Source organism: Coffea arabica, chromosome 4c (assembly GCF_036785885.1).
Source record: "Coffea arabica cultivar ET-39 chromosome 4c, Coffea Arabica ET-39 HiFi, whole genome shotgun sequence".
Classification (NCBI taxonomy): domain Eukaryota; kingdom Viridiplantae; phylum Streptophyta; class Magnoliopsida; order Gentianales; family Rubiaceae; genus Coffea; species Coffea arabica.
Window position 1 is genome coordinate 7637005 of NC_092316.1, and position 24377 is coordinate 7661381.

Below are 24377 nucleotides of genomic sequence, written 5' to 3' on the forward strand. Positions count from 1 at the left end.
CCAGAACTGGCCAAAACCAACAAATATTAAGCAGTTGAGAGGATTTCTGGGGCTAACAGGCTACTACAGGAGATTTGTCAAGGGGTATGGAGGCATAGCAAGGCCTTTGACCAATTTACTGAAGAAGGATAACTTTCACTGGAGTGAAGACTCAGAGAAAGCTTTCCAGGAATTGAAGGAGGCCATGTGTAGTACCCCTGTCTTAGCTATACCTGATTTTACTAAACCTTTTCTCATTGAAACAGATGCATGCTACAATGGCATAGGAGCAGTGCTGATGCAGAACAAGAAGCATATTTCCTACCTCAGTCAATCCCTGGGTCAAAAGAATATGGGGCTATCCATATACGAGAAGGAGTTGCTGGCATTGGTGACTGCTGTGACTAAGTGGAGGCATTATTTGGAGGGACACCACTTCATCATACACACTGACCACCGGAGCCTGAAGTACTTGCTGGAGCAAAGGATTACCACCCCCCTCCAACAGAAGTGGCTCACCAAGTTGTTAGGTCTGAGCTATGAAATTCACTAAAAAAAGGGGAAAGATAATGTGGCTGCAGATGCACTTTCTAGGCAAGGCAGAGAAGAGGAAGGTGAATGCTCAGCCATATCATATGCACTGCCTACCTGGATCAGGGAAATACAGGAGAGCTATAAGGGAGATGACTGGATCAAGGAAACTATTTCACAGGTACTACTGACCCCCACACAGGTGCCAAATTACTCCTACCAAGATGATATACTCAGGTACAAGAAAAGGCTGGTGGTAGGAGGACAGGGAGACATCAGGGAAAAGATCATCTCTGCTCTACATGATTCTCAAATAGGGGGACACTCAGGAGTTCAAGCTAGCTACCAGAGAGCCAAGCTATTATTCTATTGGCCAGGGATGTACAAAACTATCAGGGAGAAGGTTCTGGAATGTGACACCTGCAGGAAATGTAAGGATGAACATGTAGCTTATCCAGGCCTGCTACAGCCACTGCCTACACCTCAACATTCGTGGAGCCATATCACCATGGATTTCATTGAAGGATTACCTCAGTCAGAAGGAATGAATACCATAATGGTGGTGGTGGATAGGTTCACAAAATACGCACACTTCATCAGTCTCTCTCATCCCTTTGATGCCCCAAAGGTAGCCAGACTCTTCATTGATCATGTTAGTAAACTACATGGAATTCCCCAGTGCATGCTTTCTGATAGAGATAGGATATTTGTTAGTCAATTCTGGGGGGAACTGTTCAGTATGTTGGGAGCCAGGTTGAACTACAGCACAGCCTATCATCCGCAAACTGATGGTCAGACAGAAAGAGTAAATCAGGTGTTGGAAATGTACCTCAGATGCTTGACTCATACAGAACCTAGGAAATGGAACCAATGGTTAACTATGGCAGAATGGTGGTACAACACCTCCTATCACACTGCCATTCGGATGACCCCTTTTGAGGCACTATATGGCCTTCCCCCTCCCCAACTGGCTTTGGGACCTTATCAGCAGCCCAGAGTAGCTGCAGTAGGGGATTATATCAGAGAAAGACAACAGATTGACAGTCTACTGAAGCAAAATCTGAAACAGGCTCAAGAGAGAATGAAGAAGTATGCTGATGAAAGGAGAAGCGAGAGGGAATTCAATACAGGGGATTGGGTGTATCTGAGGCTACAATCATACAGACAGACTTCAGTAGCTTTGAGAGGGAACACCAAACTCTCAGCAAAGTATTTTGGTCCCTACAGAGTGGAAGAAAGGATAGGAAATGTGGCCTACAGACTAAACCTACCAGCCCACTCGAAGGTCCATCCTGTCTTTCATGTGTCCCTGCTCAAGAAAAAAGTAGGAAACAAAACCTCCCCTACACTTCAATTGCCAGACACGGATGAGAAAGGACACTGGAGAGTAGAGCCAATAGCAGTGCTGGATAGGAGGACGATCAAGAAACGAAATGCTGCAGCCACACAGTGGCTAATCCACTGGTGGGGCACAGATCCTGCAGAGGCCACCTGGGAGGACGCGGAAGGGATCAAACAACAGTTTCCTATGTTCCAGTCTTGAGGACAAGATCTGTCTCAAGGGGGAAGCATTGTAATGAAGTAGGTAGCTGGAAGTGAGAAGGCGTGGGGAGTACAAAGGTGAAGGCGTGTGAATGGTAGGGACAGGCAAGGAAGAAGCGTGGAATAACAGATAAAGGCAAGTGGGTAGAAGCAAATGGACGAAGGCGCGAAGTCAGCAAAGAAGAAGGCGCGGGTGAAACGGCAAAGGCGCGACTGAGGAAGCACGCCCATTCTGGGTTCACACTTTCTGCACAAAGAACTGGAATCCAACAACCTGAAGATTCTTACCACACGTGTCATTTGCTTATTAGCTACGGAAAATAAGTTAGTTAGGAATATTTCTATAAAATGACTGAATCATGTAATAGATAGGAGCTTTTTGTTAAGATTGATTTTCTGTAATCAGGAAGGAAATATTCCTTCTGTTCTCCCTCACATTTCCTACATTCTTTTTCCTCTTCTCCTCTTTCCCGCCAAATCCAACTCTGTATCTGAATTTGAAATTTATCAATAAGAATTGGTATTGTTCACTTTCAATCTGTTTACTCCGAGCATTATCTACTGGTTCCAATTCGATTCCATTCTCAGTTTCATTATTAGGTTCTGTACCACAACATGATTTATCTATTCACTTTAATTGCCTGCAATTTTTTTAAGATCTGTTGCACTAACAGTCGGACAAACAAGTTCTTCATATCCCCTCTTTAATTAATGCCAAGTTCTTCATATCGTTAATTTATAATTGCATTCCGCTGCTCGCCAAATTTCACGTAAGATGGTAACAAATAAATTTCTACTAACCTTTGGATTCTTGGTTTAGATGGCAGTGTCATTTGAATTAATGGTTAGTGTATCTTTTTTCATCTTTATAATTGTCTCCCCTACACCACCTAATTTTTACACAACATACTGCAAAAAACAATTTATAGTACTTTATTAAATTCATGCTCTGTAATGCTCCCAATGGGCATTACATTAATTCTTCACCGTGCGCAAGCACGGTATATTTCTGCTAGTTTGAATAAAAAGGGCCAGACGTCTTTTTCGTTGGAGAGCTCCTGGTGGCGCTACAAATAGAAAAAGCAAAGCCAAATTCACGTATCATTGAATTAGAGGAGTTTGGCCCTTTTTGTCAGACGCTTTTTCTTTGCCCTTTTTGCTTTTTTGTTTTCTTCTTCGGCAGCAATTGCAGAGAAGAATATAGATTAGCCTTGATTTTCTTTTCGAGAGGGGTCATTGCAGACTTTTGTAGCTTTTCGGTCGTGACACTTTGATTCCTTGGCTTTTGTTTTGACTCCGCACAATTTACGTTAGCTTTTATTCGTACACTTGCGGCTCTAAAGCAAAGACGAAGGCAGGGCCTTCTCTGTTGTTACTGCAATTAATTCCCCTTCTCCAATTCTTCAACGAATAATTGAATGAATTCAATTAAATCACGCGAGATTGACACGATGAGGAGCGGCTAATTTTCTCCTCTACCCAAAGGTTGACGCGAAGGCGCGGTCCATATTATCTGTGAGATCTAATCGAATCTTCATTATTTCTTTTAATTTATTGCTATTCGTGCGTTTCCTGAATTAATTGTTCATGGGTATTTTATTAATTGAATATCAACGGCCGGGTATTTGATTTAATTTAATAGCCTACTGCCACGTTAATTAAATAGAATCCGTAATTGTTCATTTAGTTAACACCTCGTGGCAACCACCATAATTGGCTTTATGATGGGGAAACGCAAGATCTAATTTAAATAAACCTTCTTAGCGTGTTTATTGGTTAGGGTTGGGTTCTTCTAGCTTTAATGCAATTGGGTAATTAAATTCCTACGGTCGTACCTAGGGTTGTTATCTGATTAGAGAAGCAGTCAATGGTCGTACCTTGACTGTCGAAAAAGTAAGGAAGAACTAGTTGTTAGAGTTTATTGATAACTATAACCAACCTAATGATGAATGGATGAAATACCTTTGCATCAATGAGCATTTAATTGGACCGTGCCTGAGCAGTTGATCCTTTGGGTGGAATTTTGTTAATTGCTATTTTTAGTGAATTGTGCTTTGTGAGTTAGTTTTGAATTTTGTTCGTTTTATTTCATTTTTATTTGCCTCCCATTGAAAATCCCCCATTTTCGTTCTACTAATTTGGAAAGAAATAATTTCCTACTTGCTCTCTGTGGAATCGACCCTACTTGCCATTGTACGCAAAATTAATATTTTTATAGACTAATCTGGTATATCGGATCAAGCAAACTCTTCGGGAACAGGGTGAATCAAGTAACCCATTGCACACCTAGGGTTCCTGCTCCAGTACTTGGATTTGTTCTATAATTACTTGTGATGATAATTAGGACTTTTTAGTAATTATTATTGCACAGGTTGCTCCAGTACTTGGATTTGTTCTATAATTACTTGTGATGATAATTAGAACTTTTTAGTAATTATTATTGCACAGGTTCGGCACCTGTCACCTTCCATCCCAATTCCTACCATTTATTGTCCTTCATTGCTCAAAGCATTGGAGCCATAAGCTGCTGCCCACTGGGCAGTAGTTGTAGTAATGGAAAACCTAAACTAAATAGGACTATTCAATTAGTACTGCTCCTCCTAGAGGACATTTTAGCTGTAAAACCACATTTTCAGATATGTGAATTCTCCTCTATATGTAAAAAATTAAATAGTAGTAGTCAATTAGTAATAACTAGGTTGGATCGCAAGTTTTTAGTGTACTAATGTATTGTATGCGAGATAAAAAGGTAACTAGAATGTATGTCAAGAGAATATTCCAAAAAAATTTCACAGAAAATGACAATCCAAACAGGCTTAGCAACTTAGATTGGAAAGGGCATCAAATGAAAGAATTTGTTTCCACTATGGCTTGCTCAAAAGCAAACAGTTTTGTTGTTTTTTTTTTTGGGGGGGGGGACTGTGTGTGTGTGTGGGTTCGGGGGGGGGGGGGGGTTGGAAGAAGTTCTGATAACACGTTTTGTTTTGTTAATGACAAATAATGTTGGTATTTGATTAATTGCAGGCTGTAGGATTTGCATGCTAGGTGATTTGATCCTCCAACTTTGGGCCAGCAAGGAACTTCCAAGTTCCCGTGGTACTCAACTCACTTAAATGAGTTGGTTGTCAAGTTACTAATAAATAAAATAATGTTTGATCACTTGAATAATTAGTCATCAAATTCAAATCCCAAACGAATCCACAAAAGAATTGAGACCTGATTATCTCCGGTGGCCACCCCTAACTTGAGGATACAGCCGGCTTCCCACCTTTCTCTACCCTGCAAGAAAATATACGCCTGGCCAAGAAATAATCATCTACCCTGCACATCTGAAATTGTGACCTCGTTCAAAGAACAAAATTCTGGATTTTCAGGCAACTTGGTATTGTTAAGAGTCATAATTTCAGCAAAAGCTGGTCGCTTAGGAGTGGCGAGAGCCATTGATTCCTTGAGGAGCATAGATACCACGTCCGACATTGTTGGCCTATCTGCTGCTTTTTCTTGCACACACAATAAACCAACGTGAACATATTTTAGTGCTTCCCTTGTTGAGACCGTTTCATCCAAACACGAATCTGTGATTTCTGAATTTCTTCCTTCTGTCCATAGATCCCAGACCTGGAATGCGACAAATGATCATTCCCAAATTACTGGACTGAAGGAAATGACATCAGTAACACTGCATTGTACAGGTAACTTACATGTCCTATTAAGTTCAAGTGACGATCCGCATCATAGAAAGAAGTGTTCTTCTTTCCACTAATGATCTCAAGAACCATGACTCCAAAGCTAAATACATCAGACTTCTCGGAGTAAACCCCGTCCATGGCATATTCAGGAGACATATAACCACTTTTTTTCTCGCAAAAAGTAATCATCTCAATTAGCTTAAGCATGAGATTAGAGATTGGATATTACTGGGACTCTGGGAGCAAAACAACAAACAAGAAAATATTCCTTCAACTTACTATGTCCCCACAATGTTCATTGTACTTCCGCGCATTTCATTCTCTCCAAAAATTCTGGCGGTTCCAAAATCTGAAATTTTGGGATTCAGGTCCGCGTCCAATAAAACATTGCTCGTTTTCAGATCTCTATGGATGATCTTTAATCTAGAATACTTGTGGAGGTACAAAAGCCCCTGAGCGACCCCTTCAATGATTTTCAACCTTCTTTTCCAATCCAATATATTCCGCTTTGCTGTATCTGTAAGCAAGGCAGATCCCAGTATTTTTAGAGTATTCTGATAGTTGTAAGCATGTAACTTAGATAAATAAATGAAGGTAAATAGAGTTCTAACACATACCAAAAAGTACTGAATCTAGACTGTTATTAGGCAAGTACTCGTATACCAGTAAACGCTCTTCTTTCTCAATGCAGGAGCCCAAAAGTCTAACAAGGTTTCGATGTTGCAGCTTTGAGATTACTTTGACTTCATTCTTGAATTGTTCAATTCCATGTCCTGACATTCTATTCATTCTTTTAACTGCAATCTCTAACCCGTTAACCAGTTTGCCCTGAACCATGTATTTACAATAAAATTAAGCAAATAAATAGGCTTTTTGGACTTAAAAGTAAATTGCTTCAAGAAATGTTTATTTAGTTTACCTTGTAGACTGGACCAAATCCTCCTTGACCAAGTTTGTTTTCCTCAGAAAAATGATCTGTGGCAATTTCTATGCTTGTAAAACTGAAGAACAGTGATTCATCATCTTCATTGTCATCAAGCTCTGGCATTTCTGAACCCATGAAGTTTCGATGGTTGCCTTTTCTCTTTCGCAATTTGCAACACCAGAAAAGTAATGCAAGAGCTGCTAGAGAAGTTGCTATGGCAGCACCAACAACATATAACTTCACCCTTAAATTCTTCGATTTCTTTCTTCCACTACGAGGGCCGGCAGGTGATGAAGGAGAGCCAGGGGTGGGAGCACGTGAAGGGCCAACAGAAAATGAAGGAGAGCCAGAGGCGGGAGCAATCGAAGGGCTGGAAGCAGCAACCTGCTCTTAGTGTAAAAATTTTTATACACTGTCAGTGTAAACATTTTTTTGCATGCACAAATGCACAGGTTTAGATGAATGACACATATCACCGTTCAAATTTTAAATTTACTTTCTGCCATGGGACATATGTCTATACGACTATATCTAGTAGTGTAAAAAATCTTTATACTAACCTTGTATAGAATCCAAAGTCTATATATCTAAATCATTGTCAAAACTTACCTCACAATGCAGTTTTATTTATTGCAATAGGATAAGTCTCTGAGATTTTATTCTCAAGAAATGCTACTAAATTAGATACTACCTTTGATAGCTGAACTATATCCGCTGTCAAAATATTTGTTCCAGATCATGACCCCTGCGTACTTGTGAGAGGACTTGATGGATGGTAGAACCTGAGAAATGACCGCATCCGGTGGAATATACCCTCCGTCCGCAGCCGCTGGAGCTGCTGGTACTCCTAGGAAGATCTGATTGGAATGAACTGAGGTCCATTGGTTCCATGCCGCTATCAGGTTATCAGCATTAGTCGAATACTGACATTGCCCATTGTTGTAAAATTGTATCCAGACATAATCGAAAAGGCCAGTGCTGATAGCCGTGCTTAGATCAGCATCAGGGAACGGGCACTGTGGAGCCGCAGATAAGTACACCTTTTTCTGCGAGCTGAATCCAGAGAGCGCCCTGGCCAGATTGTCCCAATACAGGCCTGTCCCGCTTTCAATAGCAAAGTCTATACCGTCCAGAACAGCATGTCCAAGCGGGCGGGAACGTGATTGACCGCCCAAGAAATTGTTCCAAAGGTAAGTGGCGACTTGCCTTGCATCGTCGGCGGAAGTAAGGCTCTGGTTTCCAACCGCACCTCCAAGGGAAAGCAGCACTTTGATGTTTTGGTTCTGGCAATCATTTATTTCAACACTTAAGGAGGTGCAGGTGCCTGCGCCGGGGTTGCAATGGCCGGCTAAGTTCAATACTGGTGTGTTTCCACCGCCAAAGGTTGTCAGAAATGCCAGGTTCACGAACTGATAGTTTCCACTGGCGCATGTGTCGGCCAAGCTTCCTTCATCGCCATTTTGACCCCAGTAGACGGCAACTCCTGCAGCTTGTGAGGAATGGAATAGGGATACCATCATCAACAGTGAGGATGCCAAGACTGGCAACCACGTTAAACCCGCCATCTTGTCGATCGGTCACCGCATCTATAATTCTATATAGTACAACTATTTGGTTTTGTGAATTTCTCTCTTGCTTGATTACGTTGCCCCAAAAGATCTATCCCTTTATACGGTTTAAGCAGGAAAACTAGAGCTAGAAGACAGATTAGAGCTGTAGAAATGTTGTTGATGCACGCTTAGACTAAAAAAAAAAAAAAAAAAAAACTTTAGGAGACTCGGTCGAGAGTACAAACAAGTGCGCCTAACTGCCACGCGTACCATTGCTCCCTTAAGTCCTGCGTCGCCTCTGTTCCCGCGGGTTGATTCCTATTTCCTTGCCTGCGGATTGCGAGTCTTAGAACCTAAATCACATTCATGACTCAAGTAAGCTTCAGAAATTTTGTGGGGCGTTGACCATTCTTTCTTTAGCTTTTCAAATTTTAATGGTTTTTTTTTTCGTGAGATAGTTTTGAAAATAGTTTTCAATCTTTTTTCTCCAAGACACTTGGAGAGAAAATTTTGAAGGTGTAGCTGTTCCTGGAGATACTTTCTGCACCGTTGCCAGAGCAATTGCTACATATAGTTGATAGTTTATATAAATTTAATTGAAATGTGGATGACTTTGATTCATTGTGTGATGCAACTTTTAGGCGAAAAAATTGTTCAACTTCGTGCCTTGTACGCTTCGTGTCTATATTTATATGCGGAATCTATGTAGTGGATTATTGTCCATATATTTCTTTCTTTGCCTTACTTGAATGTTGGAGATCTTATTTTATAGTTTTAGAGAGTTGCAATTTTAATCTATGGTTTGTACAAAAACAGTCTCATAACTTAATGACTAATCATTATCATTATCATTCGTTACTATATAAAAAGGATGATGAGTTTTGGCAATAGGGAGTGTAAGTGTAAGCATATTTTCTTCTTAGTTTTTCTCATAGCTGAATTACCCTCGTGTCTTTTAATTAGAGTTATTGTATTTCAATCACGACATTAATAGGAAAAATTAAAAGTTTCAATAAATTACATCTCAAAAATATTGGTAATTAAAATTAAAAACTGCCCATTTACAACTATAGTTGCAAATCATTTTCTTCATCTCCAATTGTTGTATGTGTTAAAATTATCTTCAATTATTATATTCTTATGCATGATAATTAAAGCTAACTATATCTTATATACATATTGTTTTAGAAAAAAAATCATGATTAATAAGAAGACAAAAGGTTATAAATAGTTAATGAGAAAATAAAAGGTTAAATTGATGATTAAATTCACTATATTATCTCATATTGTTTAAGAAAACTTCAAAAAAATTATGGATAATTGTAAAAAAATAACATAAAAGGATTACAACTACTAAAATTGATAAAAATTTGTTGCACCCAAATCATAATGTTTTAGTATATATTTTGCTTAGGTTTTATTGTGTACACTAGTTTGATATAACATAGAAAATTTCCTGTTATTACTATCACAATCCGAGTAAAATATGCAACAATTTAGTTTAGTTATGATAATCTTCCATCTTCATAGTTCAATAAACTTTTAATTACTCTGTATTTAAAAAATGTTTTCTACAACTACCAATTGCTTTTTTTTTTTTTATAATATGATTTTTTAGTCAATATTATACCAATAACTTAGCTTAAATATGATAATCTTCTATCTTCAGAGTTTTTATAACTGTAAAATACATAATAAACTTTTAATTACTTTATACACAATAAACATTTTGTACAATTATGAATTGCTTAATTTTGTTCATTATATAGTTTCTTAGTTTATATTATGCCAATAATCAGAGTTTTGCAAAGAAATGAAAGACAATGGAGGTTGGTTGCGGTGCACTATAGATTTCTAAATGTCTCCGTCTCATAAATTCCCCACATGCTAAGGATAAACAAAAACTTACAAATTAGGCCTTTATTTTCCACCATTTCTCAGAACAATTTCAAACCCATAGCCATGGCATAATCCCTCCATGCTTTGGAAACTTCTTAATAGAAGGAAGGAACACTTTCTTTCTTGTCCGCAGTCTTGATGCCAATTCAAAACTGTATTCTTCTGGTTTGATGGAAAGTACACCTTTCTTTCCTGTTAGCTGTCCTGATCCCAATTCAAAGCTGCATTACCAAGTCTCAATGAACTTGATTTGCAACCTAAACAGCTGTCTCCCAGCATCATCAAGCAAAGTAATTGCGTAATTTCCCAACTCCACCTCCAGTGTTCCAATGTGAAGAGGCACTTTGATGCTGCCCTGTTATTCAAATATTGTGGAAAAAGGTACCCTTAGAAACATGTTACTTCTTGTCTTGACGAAGACTTTCGAACACCATCATCTGCTTGCCAACCATCCATCCCAATTCCCACCATTCATTCATTGATTCATTAACTCCTAGTCTATCTTTAGCCCCACAAACAGAATAGTCTTTGGCAACAAAGTGAAAGATTATACAAGAAAATGCTACCAAATTCCTGTTTGATGAACTGATCATTCTTGCTATCCCAATACTCCCATTAATATATTCAGATAAACAACTAGGAGCTGAAGTCTAGCTTTTGGATCAAGAAACAAAGAACATGAAACTAGAGCATTTCAAGCAATTTAATACTATCATATTATGTTTCTATTGGCTGGCTGAAGAATGAGTCAGAGTTTGTTGACAGTTGAGTCCAAGCCGTAAGATAGAAGTTCACTGGAAGAAAAAGCTTTTGATTATTGGTATATAATGGAGAAATCAGACAAAGTTGCTTTATTAAGCAACTGAAAACGACAGGCAGTCCCAGGAAATTATACTACCCTCTTTCATTTCATACCCCAAAAAATAAAAAGACGAACAGAAGCATGTAGCCGGTGGGCATCGCCCAACAGGGACCGCTGGAGAAGCGGGCCCTGCAACAGGAGCTGAAGCCTGGGAAGCACTTCAACTGTTTGCGTGTGGGTCGGTCCCTTGAGTAATATCCACAAAGAATGACATTTATTTTCAGGAAGAAAACTGGGGATAAAAAATCTAGGAGATTGCAATGATACTATCATACCCATGGTTCAAAGTCGCCGTTACAGTCGCAGTCCAGACTGTTTCATATCGGTTTGGGCATATCGCTCACGGTCTCAGCGAGACACAAAGTTTGAAGCATTTAATATTCTACAAATTGTGAATAATATTCAAAAATATGCTAAACAAAAATAATAAAAAAATTAACAAAAGAAAATCTGTGAAATGTAAGTTTGCGTGTTGATGCGGGATGACTTGAGTCCACTCGGCTGAGACTATTCGTATCGAAAATCTCTCAGCTAAATTCTCGGTGATTCGGCCTAGTTCTCGGCGAGTCAAGTATTTTGGAGTCATCTCTTCGCGGTATCGTATTAGAGAGGTTCGTTCCAGTGACGACTCGGCCGAGACTTTAAACCATGATCATACCCCACATCTACATCACCGAAATTGCTCAAAAGCTATTGAATCAGTCCAAGATTCAATTTAGAATTTCTTCCAATCATGGTTTAAAAAATTCTCCTAACTAGTTGGTAAGATTGATGAGATTTACAAATTAGGTTGAATCTAGTAGCTCGTGAGGTGATTATTAGTATGTTTTGCAATGTTTCGAAACTTGGACCCGTGGTTGAACTAGTGAAGTGGTCGAATCAAGATTCAGTCGGTTCTAATTCGATCCATTAAATTATTTATTTATTTTTCATTTTAAAAAATAAATAATAACAAATAAGAAAAGATATGTATAATCAACACGAAGATCCTAAATTTTTAATACCTTTTAGAGAAGATTTACTGATTTAGTATCTTTTAATTCATTAACCAAATAAAAGAAAAAGTACTTCATAAAAAAATTAAGAATCACAAAAATTATGAATAAATCTATCCAATATTTTAACTTAAACAAAGAAGAGTTTAACTTTCCCAACTCAAAAACAAATCTGATAGAATTTGTAAAATTAACTCCAAAAAAAAGTAGAAAAAATCATGATTATGAGAACAAAAGATAGAAGAGGAAAGGAAAAACAAGTTTTCTCCTTTATCTACCGAGTTCAACATCATGATCATCTTCACCATTAATAATGTAAAAGAAGAGAGGGAAGAAAAGAGGGAAAAAAAAAAAGGAGATGAGTGGAGCTTGTATAGCGTCCCAGAGGTGAAGATTCTTAAAAGAGAGGAGAATTGAGAGTTTCTTTAGCTTTTAGTTGAATTAGTTATTGTTTTGAAGTTTGGCCAACTAAGGAATTTTTATTAATTCAAGAAAAAATGGCCCATCAACCAACTTAATTGTAGAAGCAAACATTAGTTGTAGTTGTTAGGCTTTGATAGAGCCCAAAAGCTCAAAAAATTGAGCAGCCAATAAAAGAAAAGTCCAAGTCCCAAGTCAAAATTCAGAAACCGGACTTGACCTATTAAAATTTTTTTTTTTCGAAACGATAACTGTTGTATATTCTATTCTATTTTATATTATGGGGAGGAGGAGGACCTGAAGAGACCCAACAGTAATTCGGAGGGGATTGAATTACCACCGGACCAGACGGGTGTACGCACTGGTCTGAATTTCTTTAAGCAGAGCCACTTAATGTAACAATTGGTAGAAGGCAAGATTTGAACATTTGACCTTCCACCCTCACCAAACTTTAATGCTTTGGTGGTGGTCAACAGCCCAAAGGCTGGTGGTTCTTGACCTGTTTAATCGGTTTATTCCGATTCACCAATTTTGATTCGTTTTTTAACTTTTCGAGTTTTTCATAGAATTTGACCAGTATCATGGCTAGTTAGCGTTTCAATTGATTGAATTGATCAACCTGGTCCAATTCTTAAAATATTGATGTTTTGCCCTTCCATGGAATTTTTAACTAAATTTGTTGTATGGTCAAAAGAAAATGTAAAATGTGTAATAATTAGAATTTAAGGTGTAAACTAAGACACAACACTTGTAATTAGCGCTGCAACCTGTAAGTGCTGCAAAAAAATAGTTCATCATTTTTCATTCATCATCTCCCCTTCTGTAAAGATACAAAATTATTTCCTAAATAATTTTAACAAGATACTAGAAAATCAAAGATAGTTAAACTAGTCAAAAGACCAGCAATATAGAAGAATTCTAACAAGTAGCTAACAACCTAACTTGCAGAACTAAATTCAACCCCTTCACCTACGTATGCTCCTTTGGCATCTCCTGATCAATAAAATAATGTTTGATTACTTGAATAATTAGTCAACAAATTCAAATCCAAAACGAAGCCACAAAAGAATTGAGACCTGATTATCTGCAGTGGCCACCCCTTACTTGAGGATATGGCCGGCTTCCCACCCCTCTACCTGCAATTACCACTTACAACTTGCAAGACCCGTCAGCCAGTAACGGGTGTGCCGCCCTTTCTCCTGCCTACTCCCATCTTAAAGACTAAAATTTGTCCAAACTCCAAACTTGGTGCAACAAAGCAAGAAAATATACGCCTGGCCAAGAAATAATCATCTACCCTGCACATCTGAAATTGTGACCTCGTTCAAAGAACAAGATTCTGGATTTTGAGGTAACTTGGTATTGTTAAGAGTCATAATTTCAGCAAAAGCAGGTCGCTTAGGAGCGGCAAGGACCATTGATTCCTTGAGGAGCATGGATACCACATCTGACATTGTTGGTCTATCTGCTGCTTTTTCTTGCACACACAATAAACCAACGTGAACATATTTTAGTGCTTCCCTTGTTGAGATCGTTTCATCCAAACAAGAATCTGTGATTTCTGAACTTCTTCCTTCTGTCCATAGATCCCAGACCTGGAATGCGAAAAATGATCATTCCCAAATTACTGGACTGAAGGAAATGACACCAATAAAACTGCATTGTACAGGTAACTTACATGTCCTATTAAGTTTAGGTGACGATCCGAATCATAGAAGGAAGTGTTCTTCTTTCCACTTATGATCTCAAGAATCATGACTCCGAAGCTAAATACATCAGACTTCTCAGAGTAAACCCCGTCCATGGCGTATTCAGGAGACATATAACCACTTTTTTTCTCGCAAAATGTAATCATCTCAATTAGCTTAAGCATGAGATTAGAGATTGGATATTACTCGGAGCAAAATAACAAACAAGAAGATATTCCTTCAACTTACTATGTCCCAACAATGTTCAATGTACTTCCGCGCATCTCATTCTCTCCAAAAATTCTGGCGGTTCCAAAATCTGAAATTTTGGGATTCAGGTCCGCGTCCAATAAAACATTGCTCGTTTTCAGATCTCTGTGGATGATCTTTAATCTAGAATACTTGTGGAGGTACAAAAGCCCCTGAGCTACTCCTTCAATGATTTTCAACCTTCTTTTCCAATCCAATATATTCCGCTTTGCTGCATCTGTAAGCATTTTTAGAGTATTCTGATAGTTGTAAGCATATAACTTACATAAGCAAAGAACAAATTAAGGTAAATAGAGTTCTGACACATACCAAAAAGTACTGAATCCAGACTGTTATTCGGCAAGTACTCGTATACCAATAAACGCTCTTCTTTCTCAATGCAGGAGCCCAAAAGTCTAACAAGGTTTCGATGTTGCAGCTTTGAGATCACTTTGACTTCATTCTTGAATTGTTCAATTCCATGTCCTGACATTCTATTCAATCTTTTAACTGCAACCTCTAGCCCGTTGACCAGTTTACCCTGAACCATGTATTTACATTAAAATTAAGCAAATAAAAAGGCTTTTTAGACTTAAAAGTAAATTGTTTCAAGAAATGTTTAATTAGCTGACCTTGTAGACAGGACCAAATCCTCCTTGACCAAGTTTGTTTTCCTCGGAAAAATGATCTGTGGCAATTTCTATGCTTGTAAAACTGAAGAACAGTGATTCATCATCTCCTTTGTCATCAAGATCTGGCATTCCTGGTCCCATGAATTTTCGAAGGTTACCTTTTCTCTTTCGCAATTTGCAACACCAGAAAACTAATACAAGAGATGCTAGGAAAGTCGCTACGGCAGCACCACCAACCGATAACTTCACCCTTAAATTCTTCGATTTCTTTCTTCCACTGGGAGGGCCGGCAGGTAATGAAGGAGAAGCAGGGGCAGGAGCCCGTGAAGGGCCAACAGGAAATGAAGGAGAGCCAGGAGCGGGAGCAAGTGAAGGGCCAACAGGAAATGAAGGAGAACCAGGGGAAGGAGCAAGTGAAGGGCCAGAAGCAGCACGCTGCAGGCAGCAGGTTGTACTTCTCTGGCTCAACAGAGAAATCCCAAGTTTCATTCCAGATGATAGCCATGTATCATCAGCAGGATAATCAAAGCTTTGCCAAACAGTATGCCCAGATCTTGATCTCAGAACTAAGTTCCCGTTATCAAGCAGAGTTGCACTAGTCTTACCGATCATAACTTTCTGTTCAGCATTCACAGTGAATACTGCAGCATCTGAATTTCCGTGGCCATAAACCTCTAGCCTTCCGCTTTCATTCATGGTTATGGCTGAAATTCGAGGCCTAGCTGGTGCAGCCAGATAAGTTTTGGCAGCCCAGACATTGATTGAATGATTCAGATACACGAACTGAATTACCAAGAATGAAGAAGAATGGTCGCTCAAGAACCGATAACGCTTATTAGAGGACTCCAAGATCTCTCCATTGTGCAATTTCAAAGATTCACTAACTCCTAGCGTATCTTTAGCCCCAGAGACAGAATATTTTTTGGCAACAAAGTAAGCGATTATACAAGAAAATGTTACCAAATTCCTGTTTGATGAACTGATCATTCTTGCTATCCCAATACTCCCATTCATATATTCAGATAAAGAACTAGGAGCTGAAGTATAACTTTTGGATTAAGAAACAAAGAACATGAAACTTGAGTATTTCAAGCAATTTAATACTAGCATTTTATATTCCTACTGGCTGAAGAATGAGTCAGAGTTTGTTGACAGTTGAGTACAAGCCGTAAGATAGAAGTTCACTAGAAGAAAAAGCTTTTAGCGGGTGATGATTATCCGTATATACTGGAGAAATCAGACAAAGCCTTTTGCTTTATTAAGCAACTGAAAACGACAGGCACTCCCAGAAAATCATACTCCCTCTTTCATTTTATAACCCAAAAAACAAAAAAACAAAAAAGAAAAAGACTAACAGAAGCATGTAGCCGGTGGGCATCGCCCAACGGGACCGCTGGAGAGGAGGGCTCTATTAGGGGTGGGCACGGATCGGGTATCCGTCCCTAATAAAATTTAGCTGACCTGACCCTAAAATATCAAATCAGCTATTTTGCGATCCTAACCTGTTCCTAATGTTTTCGGGTACTCGACTCAGATCTGCCCTGCTAGAAAAATAGGATTGAATATCCTATTTTACCCATCGGATCGGATCAGGTTAGTCGGGTTTTGGATCGGATCAGATTTTTTGCCCACCCCGCCCTACAACAGGAGTTGAAGCCTGGGCAGCCAAGCGGGCCCTGCAACAGGAGTGGCAGCACTTCAACATTTTGCGTGTGGGTCGGTCCCTTGAGTAGTTTTCACAAAGAATGACATGTATTTTCAGGAAGAAAATTGGGGAAAAAAATCTAGGATATTGCAATGATACTATCATACCCCCCATCTACATCACCGAAATTGCTCAAAAGTTTGAATCAGCCCAAGATTCAATTTAGAATTTGTCCCAATCATGGTTTGAGAAATTCTCTTAAGTATAGGTGGTAAGATTTATGAGATTTACAAATTAGGTTGAATCTAGTAACTCGTGGGGTGACTTGCAGTCTGTTATGCAATATTTCAAAACTCGTATTGATTGAACTAATAAAGTGGCCGGGTCAAGTTTCAATTGGTTCAGCTCTGATCCATTGATTTTTTATTTCAAAAAATAAATAATAACAAATAAGTAGAAATATATAAAATCAACACAAAAATCCTTCGAGTTTGTAAAATTATCAAATAAAAGAAAGAGTAATTAGTAAAAAAATGAAGAATCAGCAAAATTATGGACAAATCTATCCAATATTTTAAATTAAACAAAGAAGAGCTTAAATTTCCCAATTAAAAAACAAATCTGATAGGATTTGTAAAATTAACTCTAAAAACAAGTAGAAAAAATCATGAGTATGAAAACAAAAGATAGAAGAGGAAAGAGAAACAAGTTTGCTCCTTTATCCATCGAGTTCAACTTCATGATCATTTTCACCATTTATAATGTAAAACAGAAAATAGAAGAGAATAGGGAAAAAAGAAAACAGAAGAGAGGAGATAAGTGGAGCTTGTAGAGCGACTCCTGGAGATGAAAATTCTTAAAAGAGCAGAGGTTTGAGAGTTTCTTTAGTTTTTAGTTGAATTATTCATTTTGTTAAGGAATTTTCTTTTAATTTGAGAAAAAATGGCCCATCAACCCACTTAATTGTAGTAGCAGACAATTAGTTGTAGTTGTTGGGTTTTGACAGAACCCAAAAGCTCAAAAAATTGAGCGGCCTATAAAAGAAATGTCCATGTCCCAAGTTAAAATTTAAAAACCAGACTTGATCGATTTTACCGATTTATTCCTAATCGCTAATTTTAATTGGTTTTGACTAATTTTTTTTAACTTCTCGGATTTTTTTATAAAATCGGACCAGTATCATGACTGGTTTGCAATTTGACCAATTGAACTAGCCGATTCGATTCGATTTTTAAAATAGTGACATTTTGCCCTTCCATAGATTTTTTAACTAAAAACTATTATATGGTCAAAAAAAATGCAAAAGGTGTTATAGTCAAAATTTAAGGTGTAAACTAAAAAACAACACTAGTCATTAGTGTTGAAAAAATTAGTTCATCATTTTTCATTCATCATCTCCCCTCTTATAAAGATACAATAACAAACAAAACACAAATATTTCCTAAATAATATTAACAAAATACTAGAAAATCAAAGATAGTCATACCAGTCAAAAGACCATAAATATAGAATGTAGTAGGGCCAATCCACAGGAGCCACGTGTCAGTTCGGACATGATGACCTATCAGTTCGGACAGACTAGTTCGGGCAAAAGGGATGCTAGTTCGCGCATGGCCGTCGCCTCTCAATTGGATGGGCTTGGTGGGCGGCTCCCGAACCTTTCGGAGTAAGTAGACGGAGCCCTAGAAAGACTCCCTTTCTAGTTGGACTTCTAATCCTATAAGGAAACTACTACCCACAAGCTTATAAATACACCACCACAAGACAAAGTAAGGTACGCTTTCTACAGATCAATACTATTGCTCTACTCATAGACACAACTGACTTGACCGTCGGAGTCACAATGGGATCTAGCCCCGCAGTTCTTTCCTTTTGCAGGTCAGTTCGCTTAGTTCGTTAGCTCAGTGCGGGTCAGTTTGCTCACCTCGCTGGTACCAGTCCGCTCCCTCTTAGTTCGCTCAACCCAGCGCTGCTCAGTTCGGATCGCGCTCTCGACCGTCGCATCATAGAACAATTCTAACAAGTAGCTATCAACCTAACTTACAGCACTAAATTCAACCCCTTCACCTACGTATGATCCTCCTCTGGCATCTCCTGATCTTACTTCTAGTCCTGTCTCATTAGTTTATCCTAGTTCTGCGTGGAAGCAGTCAAAGAAATGGAAAGTCATCTATTATTGGTGTCCTATTATCATTCCGCAGGCTCTTATATTATTTGCTTGTTTGGATTGTCATTCTTCTCCAAACACTCCTGGGGCTCTTATATTTGCTCGTTTGGATTGTCATAAAATTTACGTTTTTTGTGAATATGTTTTCAAATTACATTTTACCTCACATACATCAAATCTTTACGGTACATTTTTTTATATAAAAAAAAAAACTCTAAAAAATAGCGATCCAAACCGACTGACCATGCAAAAATGATGAGTAATTATTGATAGCATTAGTTCTCCTATTTATTAAATTTACCGTACATCACAAGTTTTATATGCTAAAATTATATAGAAGTCCAAGATGATCCGAGAGTTATTTGATTTTTGATCTATGATCAGGCTTAAGAAAAGTCGACAGTGCAAAAAGGCTAGTGCTTCGTGATGAAAGGGTCGATGATGAATTGCCTTTTCTTGGTTCCACCAGCACAGAAGCCCCAATGAATCATTTTGCGGATGAAAACATACTTGGCCAAGAGATTATCATCTCTAAGAATCTGACATAGGTTCAAAAGGAACGCCTATCTGCATTTCCCGAAGTTAAAACTGTCTTTGAACATCTCCAACAATGTGAAGTCCTACGTAATATTAAGGGCCTTAGAACAAATAAATGAACCAGCAAGTTTGTTCACTGGCATGAATTTCCTTCTAGAATTTCAATCAGGCCAGTCATATGCTTTACATACTAAGTTCTGTGGTTCAGTGAAAGTTGCAGAATGGGCAAGAAATTGCAGTAAAAAGATTGAACCACGTGTCCGGATATGGGATGGAGCAATTCAAGAATGAAGTTACACTGATCGCAAAGCTGCAACATCGAAATCTTGCAAGACTTCTTGGCTATTGCATCCACACAGAGGTGTGCATGATAATATACGAGTGGTATCCATGGAGATCACAGAGCAAGCAATGTAATCTGGATAATGATTTAAATCCCAAGATTTCTGATTTCGGGATTGCTAGAAGTTTTGGAGATAATGAATCGTGTGCAAATACAAGGAAAATCGTTAGTACATGGTAAGAAATAAGAATTCAGCATTTCGTTTTTTTCATCTATGAAGGAATATGAAAACTTCTAAATTAACCTTGCTTTGATACAAATTTTGGTTGGTACTTCAAGCTTCTGTGGCAGTCAACTCACCTAAAAGAGTTGGTTGTCAAATTACTTCTAAACAAAACAATGTTTGATTACTTGAATAATTAGTCATCAAATTCATATCCAAAACGAATCCACAAAAGAATTGAGAATGATTACTGCAGTTGCCACCCCTAACTTGAGGATAAGGCTGGCTGCCCACCTTTCTCTATCTGCAATCACCACTCATAAGGGGTGCCTCTCCTTGTCCTGTCCTATTCCTATCTTAAGGGGTGACTAAAATTTGTCCTAACCCCAAACTAGGTGAAACGAAGTAAGAAAACATAAGCCTGGCCGAGGAATAATCATCGGCCTTGTACATCTGAAATTGTGACCGCGTTCACAGAAGAAGATTCTGGATTTTGAGGTAACTTGGTATTGTTAAGATTCATAATTTCAGCAAAAGCTGGTCGCTTAGGAGTGGCAAGAACCATTGATTCCTTGAGGAGCATAGATACCACATCTGACATTGTTGGCCTATCTGCTGCATTTTCTTGCACACATAACAAACCAACATGAACATATTGTAGTGCTTCACTTATTGAAATCTTTTCATCCAAACAAGAATCTGTGATTTCTAAAATTCCTCCTTCTGTCCACAAATCCCACACCTGAAATGACAAACGATCATTCCCCAATTAGTGGATAGAAGGAAATGCATACGACTAAAACAACGCATAGATAACTTACATGTCCTATTAAGTTTAGGTGACGATCCGAATCATAGAAGGAAGTGTTCTTCTTTCCACTTATGATCTCAAGAATCATGACTCCAAAGCTAAATACATCAGACTTCTCAGAGAAAATCCCATCCATGGCATATTCAGGAGACATATACCCACTTTTTTCAAGCAACGAAAACAATAATACCTTGTCAAAAAATGGATATTACTCAAAGCTGTACAACAATCAGAAAAATATTCCTTCAACTTACTATGTTCCTACAATGTTCTTTGTGCTTCCGCGCATTTCATTCTCTCCAAAAATTCTGGCAGTTCCAAAATCCGAAATTTTGGGATTCAGGTCCGCATCCAATAAAACATTGCTCGTTTTCAGATCTCTATGGATGATTTTTAATCTAGAATACTTGTGGAGATACAAAAGCCCTTGAGCTACCCCTTCAATGATTTTCAACCTTCTTTTCCAATCCAATACATCCCGCTTTGCTGCATCTTTAGACAAAGTAGACCCAATACTTTTATGGCATTCTGATAGTTGTCAAAATAATTTAGACAAGCAAAACCAAATGAAGGTTAATGGATCGCTGAAACTTACCAAAAAGTACCGAATCTAGACTGTTGTTCGGCAAGTACTCGTATATTAATAAACGCTCTTCTTTTTCAATGCAATAGCCCAAAAGTTTAACAAGGTTCCGATGCTGCAGCTTTGAGATCACTTTGACTTCATTCTTGAATTGTTCAATTCCATGTCCTGACATTCTATTCAGTCTTTTAACTGCAATCTCTAGCCCATTAACCAGCTTACCCTGAATTCCATGTATCTACGTTAGACCTAAGCAAATAAATAGGGTCTTTAAACTTAAAAGTAAAAGTAAATTGTTTCGAGACATATTTAGTTTACCTTGTAGACAGGACCAAATCCTCCTTGGCCAAGTTTATTTTCCTCAGAGAAATGGTCTGTCGCAATATCTATGCTTGTAAAACTGAAGAAAAGTGATTCATCATCCCCTGTATCATTAGGCTCTGGACTTTCTGAACCCTAGTGTTCCCGGCGATAACCTAATATTCTCTTTCGGAGTTTACAACGCCAGAAAAGCAATCCAAGAGCTGCTAGAAAAGCGCCCACACAAGCACCAATAACATAAAACTTCACCCTTGAATTCTTCGATTTCTTTCTTCCACCGGATGGGCCAACAGGAAATGAAGGGGAACCAGGGGAAGGAGCAAGTGAAGGGCCAGAAGCAGCAGCCTGCATACAGCAGGTTGTACTTTTCTGGCTCAACAGAGAAATCCCAAATTTCATTCCAGATGATAGCAATGTATCATCAGCAGTATAATCAAAGCTTTGCCAAACAGTACGCCCAGATCTTGATCTCAGAACTAAGTTCCCATTATCAAGCAGAGTTGCACTAGTCTTGCTGATCATAACTTTCTGTTTAGAATTCACAGTGAATACTGCAGCATCTGAATTTCCGTGGCCATAAACCTCTAGCCGCCCGCTTTCATTCATTGATATAGTTGAAATTCGAGGTCTGGATGATGCATCCAGATAATCATTGGCAGCCCAGATATTGACTGAATGATTCAAATACACGAATTGAATTACCAAGAATGAAGAAGAATGGTCGCTCAAGAATCGATAACGCTTGTTAGAGGACTCCAAGATCTCACCATTGTGTAATTTCAGAGATTCACTAACTCCTAGTGTATCCTTAGCTCCAGAAACTGCACATATTTTGGCAATAAAGCAAGCAATAATACAAGAAAATGTTAACAAGTGATTGTTTGATGTACTGACCATTCTTGCTATTCCAAATTTCCATCAGGGCAATACTCATATCACTAAAGCTTCTTCATTTGCCTTTCTCTACATTCGAATCATCAAATAGGAGTTGAAAAGTCTTGCTTTTGGTGTAAAGAAACAAGACGAACCTGAAACTAAAGCAACTTACACTTTTCTATTTTCGATTGGCTGAAGGAGGAGTCAGAGTTTGTTCAAAGCCAGGAACCAAGCCAATTACCTTGTTGTTTCCCCTTAAGATCGAAGTTTACTAGAAGTAAAAAGGTTCCATCAGCAGCCAATGAACGCCCGCAATAATGAAGAAACCAGACAAAAGGATAGGCAGAACTTTATCTTTGATTTTCCACCAAATTTTAAAGGTAAAAATGTGGCCGTCGCCCGTTGCGGACTTGCTCGAGAAGCGGAGCTCGTAAATTAAGTTCGATGAAGCGGGGGCCCAGAATAGAATCAACATACCTGAATTGTATTGGGGGCCTTGTTTTTGGTTCAGTTTCTTGCCTAATAAACTGGGCGAGTTTGATTGGGGAACGCTGGGCTCTCTGGCAAAGCCTTTCTCTAGCTTGGGAGTTGGGTTTTTCGACACAATGAAGTTAAATCCAACTCTGCGCTTGGTATTCATCCAATCCAGAATGCTTTTTGTGTACTTTTGACCGAAAAAATGTATTTCTCTCATGTTTTCTGATCACATGCTCTAAAAACTTGCCATTGAAAGAATGTTAAGAGAACTCCTTTATTGAAGTTATCGTATTTTGTGTCGTTTTGTTTTTGGTAATAAAAAGTTTGTATGGTTGGAATTTAATCACCACCACAATGGCATAGTAAGAAGGTTAGAGAACTATTCTATTGGAGTTGGCATTGTATTTTGTGTCTTTTTTTTTTTATAATAAAAAGTTTAGATAGATTTGATTTTCATCACTACTATGAGTCAAAATATGCTTTCGAAATCACAAATCGCTAATGGAAGTTCTTAAAAATCATCTATAATACAGTTCTTACATTGGTAGTAGCATTCAAATATACGACCTTTTGTATGAAAATATTACGTTCTTACCAACTAAATTAACTTGTGTTAATTATTTTGCGTTGTTATTCACAAGAAAGTAATATTTGTGTTGATCCTTTAAAAAAAATGATCTCGAATTTGCATTTAGGGTTACATTACTTGTTGATGATAATGATCCAGTTAAATCTCTGAATCTCTTTTAGCTGTGGACTTGATGGGGCTCGAATCATCTTTACTTAGTGTTTAGTGGGCTTTATGTCTCATTTTAGTCACCCCACAAAAAAAAGGGGGGGGGGGGTTGGGGAAGCTAGAGAACGAAAAATATATATTACCAAACAAAAAACTGCGGCTTTGCAATGATATCCGGAACAGATATATCAATCTGTAACTTTACTCTGGCCTCCATTCTATCGGTCCAAAAAAAGAAAAAGAAGAAAGAAGAAAAAAAGCCCAAGAGCATGACATATATATATATATATTCACATTGTAGTCCATAGTCTGCTGTCAATATTCAAACTTTTACACCACTTTAACCAATCATCACGGTACAAATGGTGGGGAAGATGTCTTTGCATAGAATTTTTTAACTTAAATGGGGGTTATATGGTCAGAAACGAAAAAGAGACCTGGTGTAGCATTTTCTTCGGCCGTTAATTGCGTGTAGCTAACCACCGGCCTTTGGGCTGACGGCCACCACCCAGCCATTCAGATTTGATGAGGTGGGAGGCAAATGCCACATTTAAAGTAGTTTGACTTAAAAAAATCTACGCACTTGTCTAGTTCAATGGTGGTTTAGTCCCCTCCGAATTATTCTGAGCTTTCTTAGATCTGCCCCTCCCCCTAGTGTAAGATAGATTAGATTATCTAATAGTTGTCATCTCCGAAAAAAAATAGTTAATTGCGTGTAGCTAAATAAGAAAATGTAAGTGGCTGTTCAGGACTAGCT

The 24377-nt window shown here is 38.2% G+C and overlaps 3 protein-coding genes across 9 annotated transcripts; all 3 read right to left on the bottom strand.

The window, feature by feature from the left end:
• Positions 1-5101: 5101 nt before the first annotated feature.
• LOC113739755 (acidic endochitinase SE2-like) lies at positions 5102-8747 on the bottom strand. 2 transcript variants are annotated; one of them, XM_027267074.2, is made up of 6 exons: positions 7358-8732; positions 6661-7055; positions 6359-6569; positions 6021-6258; positions 5754-5904; positions 5102-5670 (listed from the first exon to the last, which is right to left on the bottom strand). In XM_027267074.2, exons 1-6 carry the CDS (start codon positions 8229-8231, stop codon positions 5365-5367), a joined length of 2175 nt encoding a protein of 724 aa, XP_027122875.1. In that variant the 5' UTR covers positions 8232-8732; the 3' UTR covers positions 5102-5364. The 2 variants fall into 2 exon arrangements, with proteins under 2 accessions (XP_027122875.1, XP_027122877.1); XM_027267076.2 differs by lacking the exons at positions 5102-5670; positions 5754-5904; positions 6021-6258; positions 6359-6569 and having other exon boundaries at positions 6789-7050; positions 7358-8747.
• A 4419-nt stretch (positions 8748-13166) lies between these two features.
• LOC113738872 (G-type lectin S-receptor-like serine/threonine-protein kinase At1g11410) lies at positions 13167-16642 on the bottom strand. 2 transcript variants are annotated; one of them, XR_011812970.1, is made up of 6 exons: positions 14962-16642; positions 14660-14870; positions 14330-14567; positions 14071-14221; positions 13469-13987; positions 13167-13385 (listed from the first exon to the last, which is right to left on the bottom strand). XR_011812970.1 is itself a non-coding variant. In XM_027266149.2 (5 exons), the coding sequence occupies exons 1-5, from the start codon at positions 15973-15975 to the stop codon at positions 13682-13684; spliced, it is 1920 nt and encodes a 639-aa protein (XP_027121950.2). In that variant the 5' UTR covers positions 15976-16642; the 3' UTR covers positions 13167-13681. The 2 variants fall into 2 exon arrangements, 1 of the variants encoding a protein (XP_027121950.2); XM_027266149.2 differs by having other exon boundaries at positions 13167-13987.
• A 3332-nt stretch (positions 16643-19974) lies between these two features.
• On the bottom strand, positions 19975-22801 carry LOC113739761 (G-type lectin S-receptor-like serine/threonine-protein kinase At1g11410). 5 transcript variants are annotated; one of them, XM_072045809.1, is made up of 7 exons: positions 22580-22760; positions 22426-22494; positions 21529-22352; positions 21223-21433; positions 20882-21119; positions 20638-20788; positions 19975-20558 (listed from the first exon to the last, which is right to left on the bottom strand). In XM_072045809.1, the coding sequence occupies exons 4-7, from the start codon at positions 21383-21385 to the stop codon at positions 20253-20255; spliced, it is 858 nt and encodes a 285-aa protein (XP_071901910.1). In that variant the 5' UTR covers positions 21386-21433; positions 21529-22352; positions 22426-22494; positions 22580-22760; the 3' UTR covers positions 19975-20252. The 5 variants fall into 5 exon arrangements, with proteins under 5 accessions (XP_071901910.1, XP_071901911.1, XP_071901909.1 ...); XM_072045810.1 differs by having other exon boundaries at positions 21529-22202; positions 22299-22352; positions 22426-22760; XM_072045808.1 differs by having other exon boundaries at positions 22426-22760.
• Between the last annotated feature and the right edge of the window lie 1576 nt (positions 22802-24377).

Excerpts from the sequence above, each read along its gene's own strand:
- LOC113739761 (XM_072045809.1), bottom strand. The coding sequence starts at position 21,385 with ATGTCAGGACATGGAATTGAACAATTCAAGAATGAAGTCAAAGTGATC. Across the intron at positions 21,120-21,222 it reads TCTAGATTCGGTACTTTTTG|ATGCAGCAAAGCGGGATGTA; the intron begins GTAAGTTTCAGC and ends CTTTGTCTAAAG. Across the intron at positions 20,559-20,637 it reads ACCTAAACTTAATAGGACAT|GTGTGGGATTTGTGGACAGA; the intron begins GTAAGTTATCTA and ends TTGTCATTTCAG.
- LOC113738872 (XM_027266149.2), bottom strand. The coding sequence starts at position 15,975 with ATGAATGGGAGTATTGGGATAGCAAGAATGATCAGTTCATCAAACAGG. Across the intron at positions 14,871-14,961 it reads GATTTGGTCCTGTCTACAAG|GGTAAACTGGTCAACGGGCT; the intron begins GTCAGCTAATTA and ends TACATGGTTCAG. Across the intron at positions 14,222-14,329 it reads TTGAACATTGTTGGGACATA|TGGTTATATGTCTCCTGAAT; the intron begins GTAAGTTGAAGG and ends CGAGAAAAAAAG.
- LOC113739755 (XM_027267074.2), bottom strand. The coding sequence starts at position 8,231 with ATGGCGGGTTTAACGTGGTTGCCAGTCTTGGCATCCTCACTGTTGATG. Across the intron at positions 6,570-6,660 it reads GATTTGGTCCAGTCTACAAG|GGCAAACTGGTTAACGGGTT; the intron begins GTAAACTAAATA and ends TACATGGTTCAG. Across the intron at positions 5,905-6,020 it reads ATGAACATTGTGGGGACATA|TGGTTATATGTCTCCTGAAT; the intron begins GTAAGTTGAAGG and ends CGAGAAAAAAAG.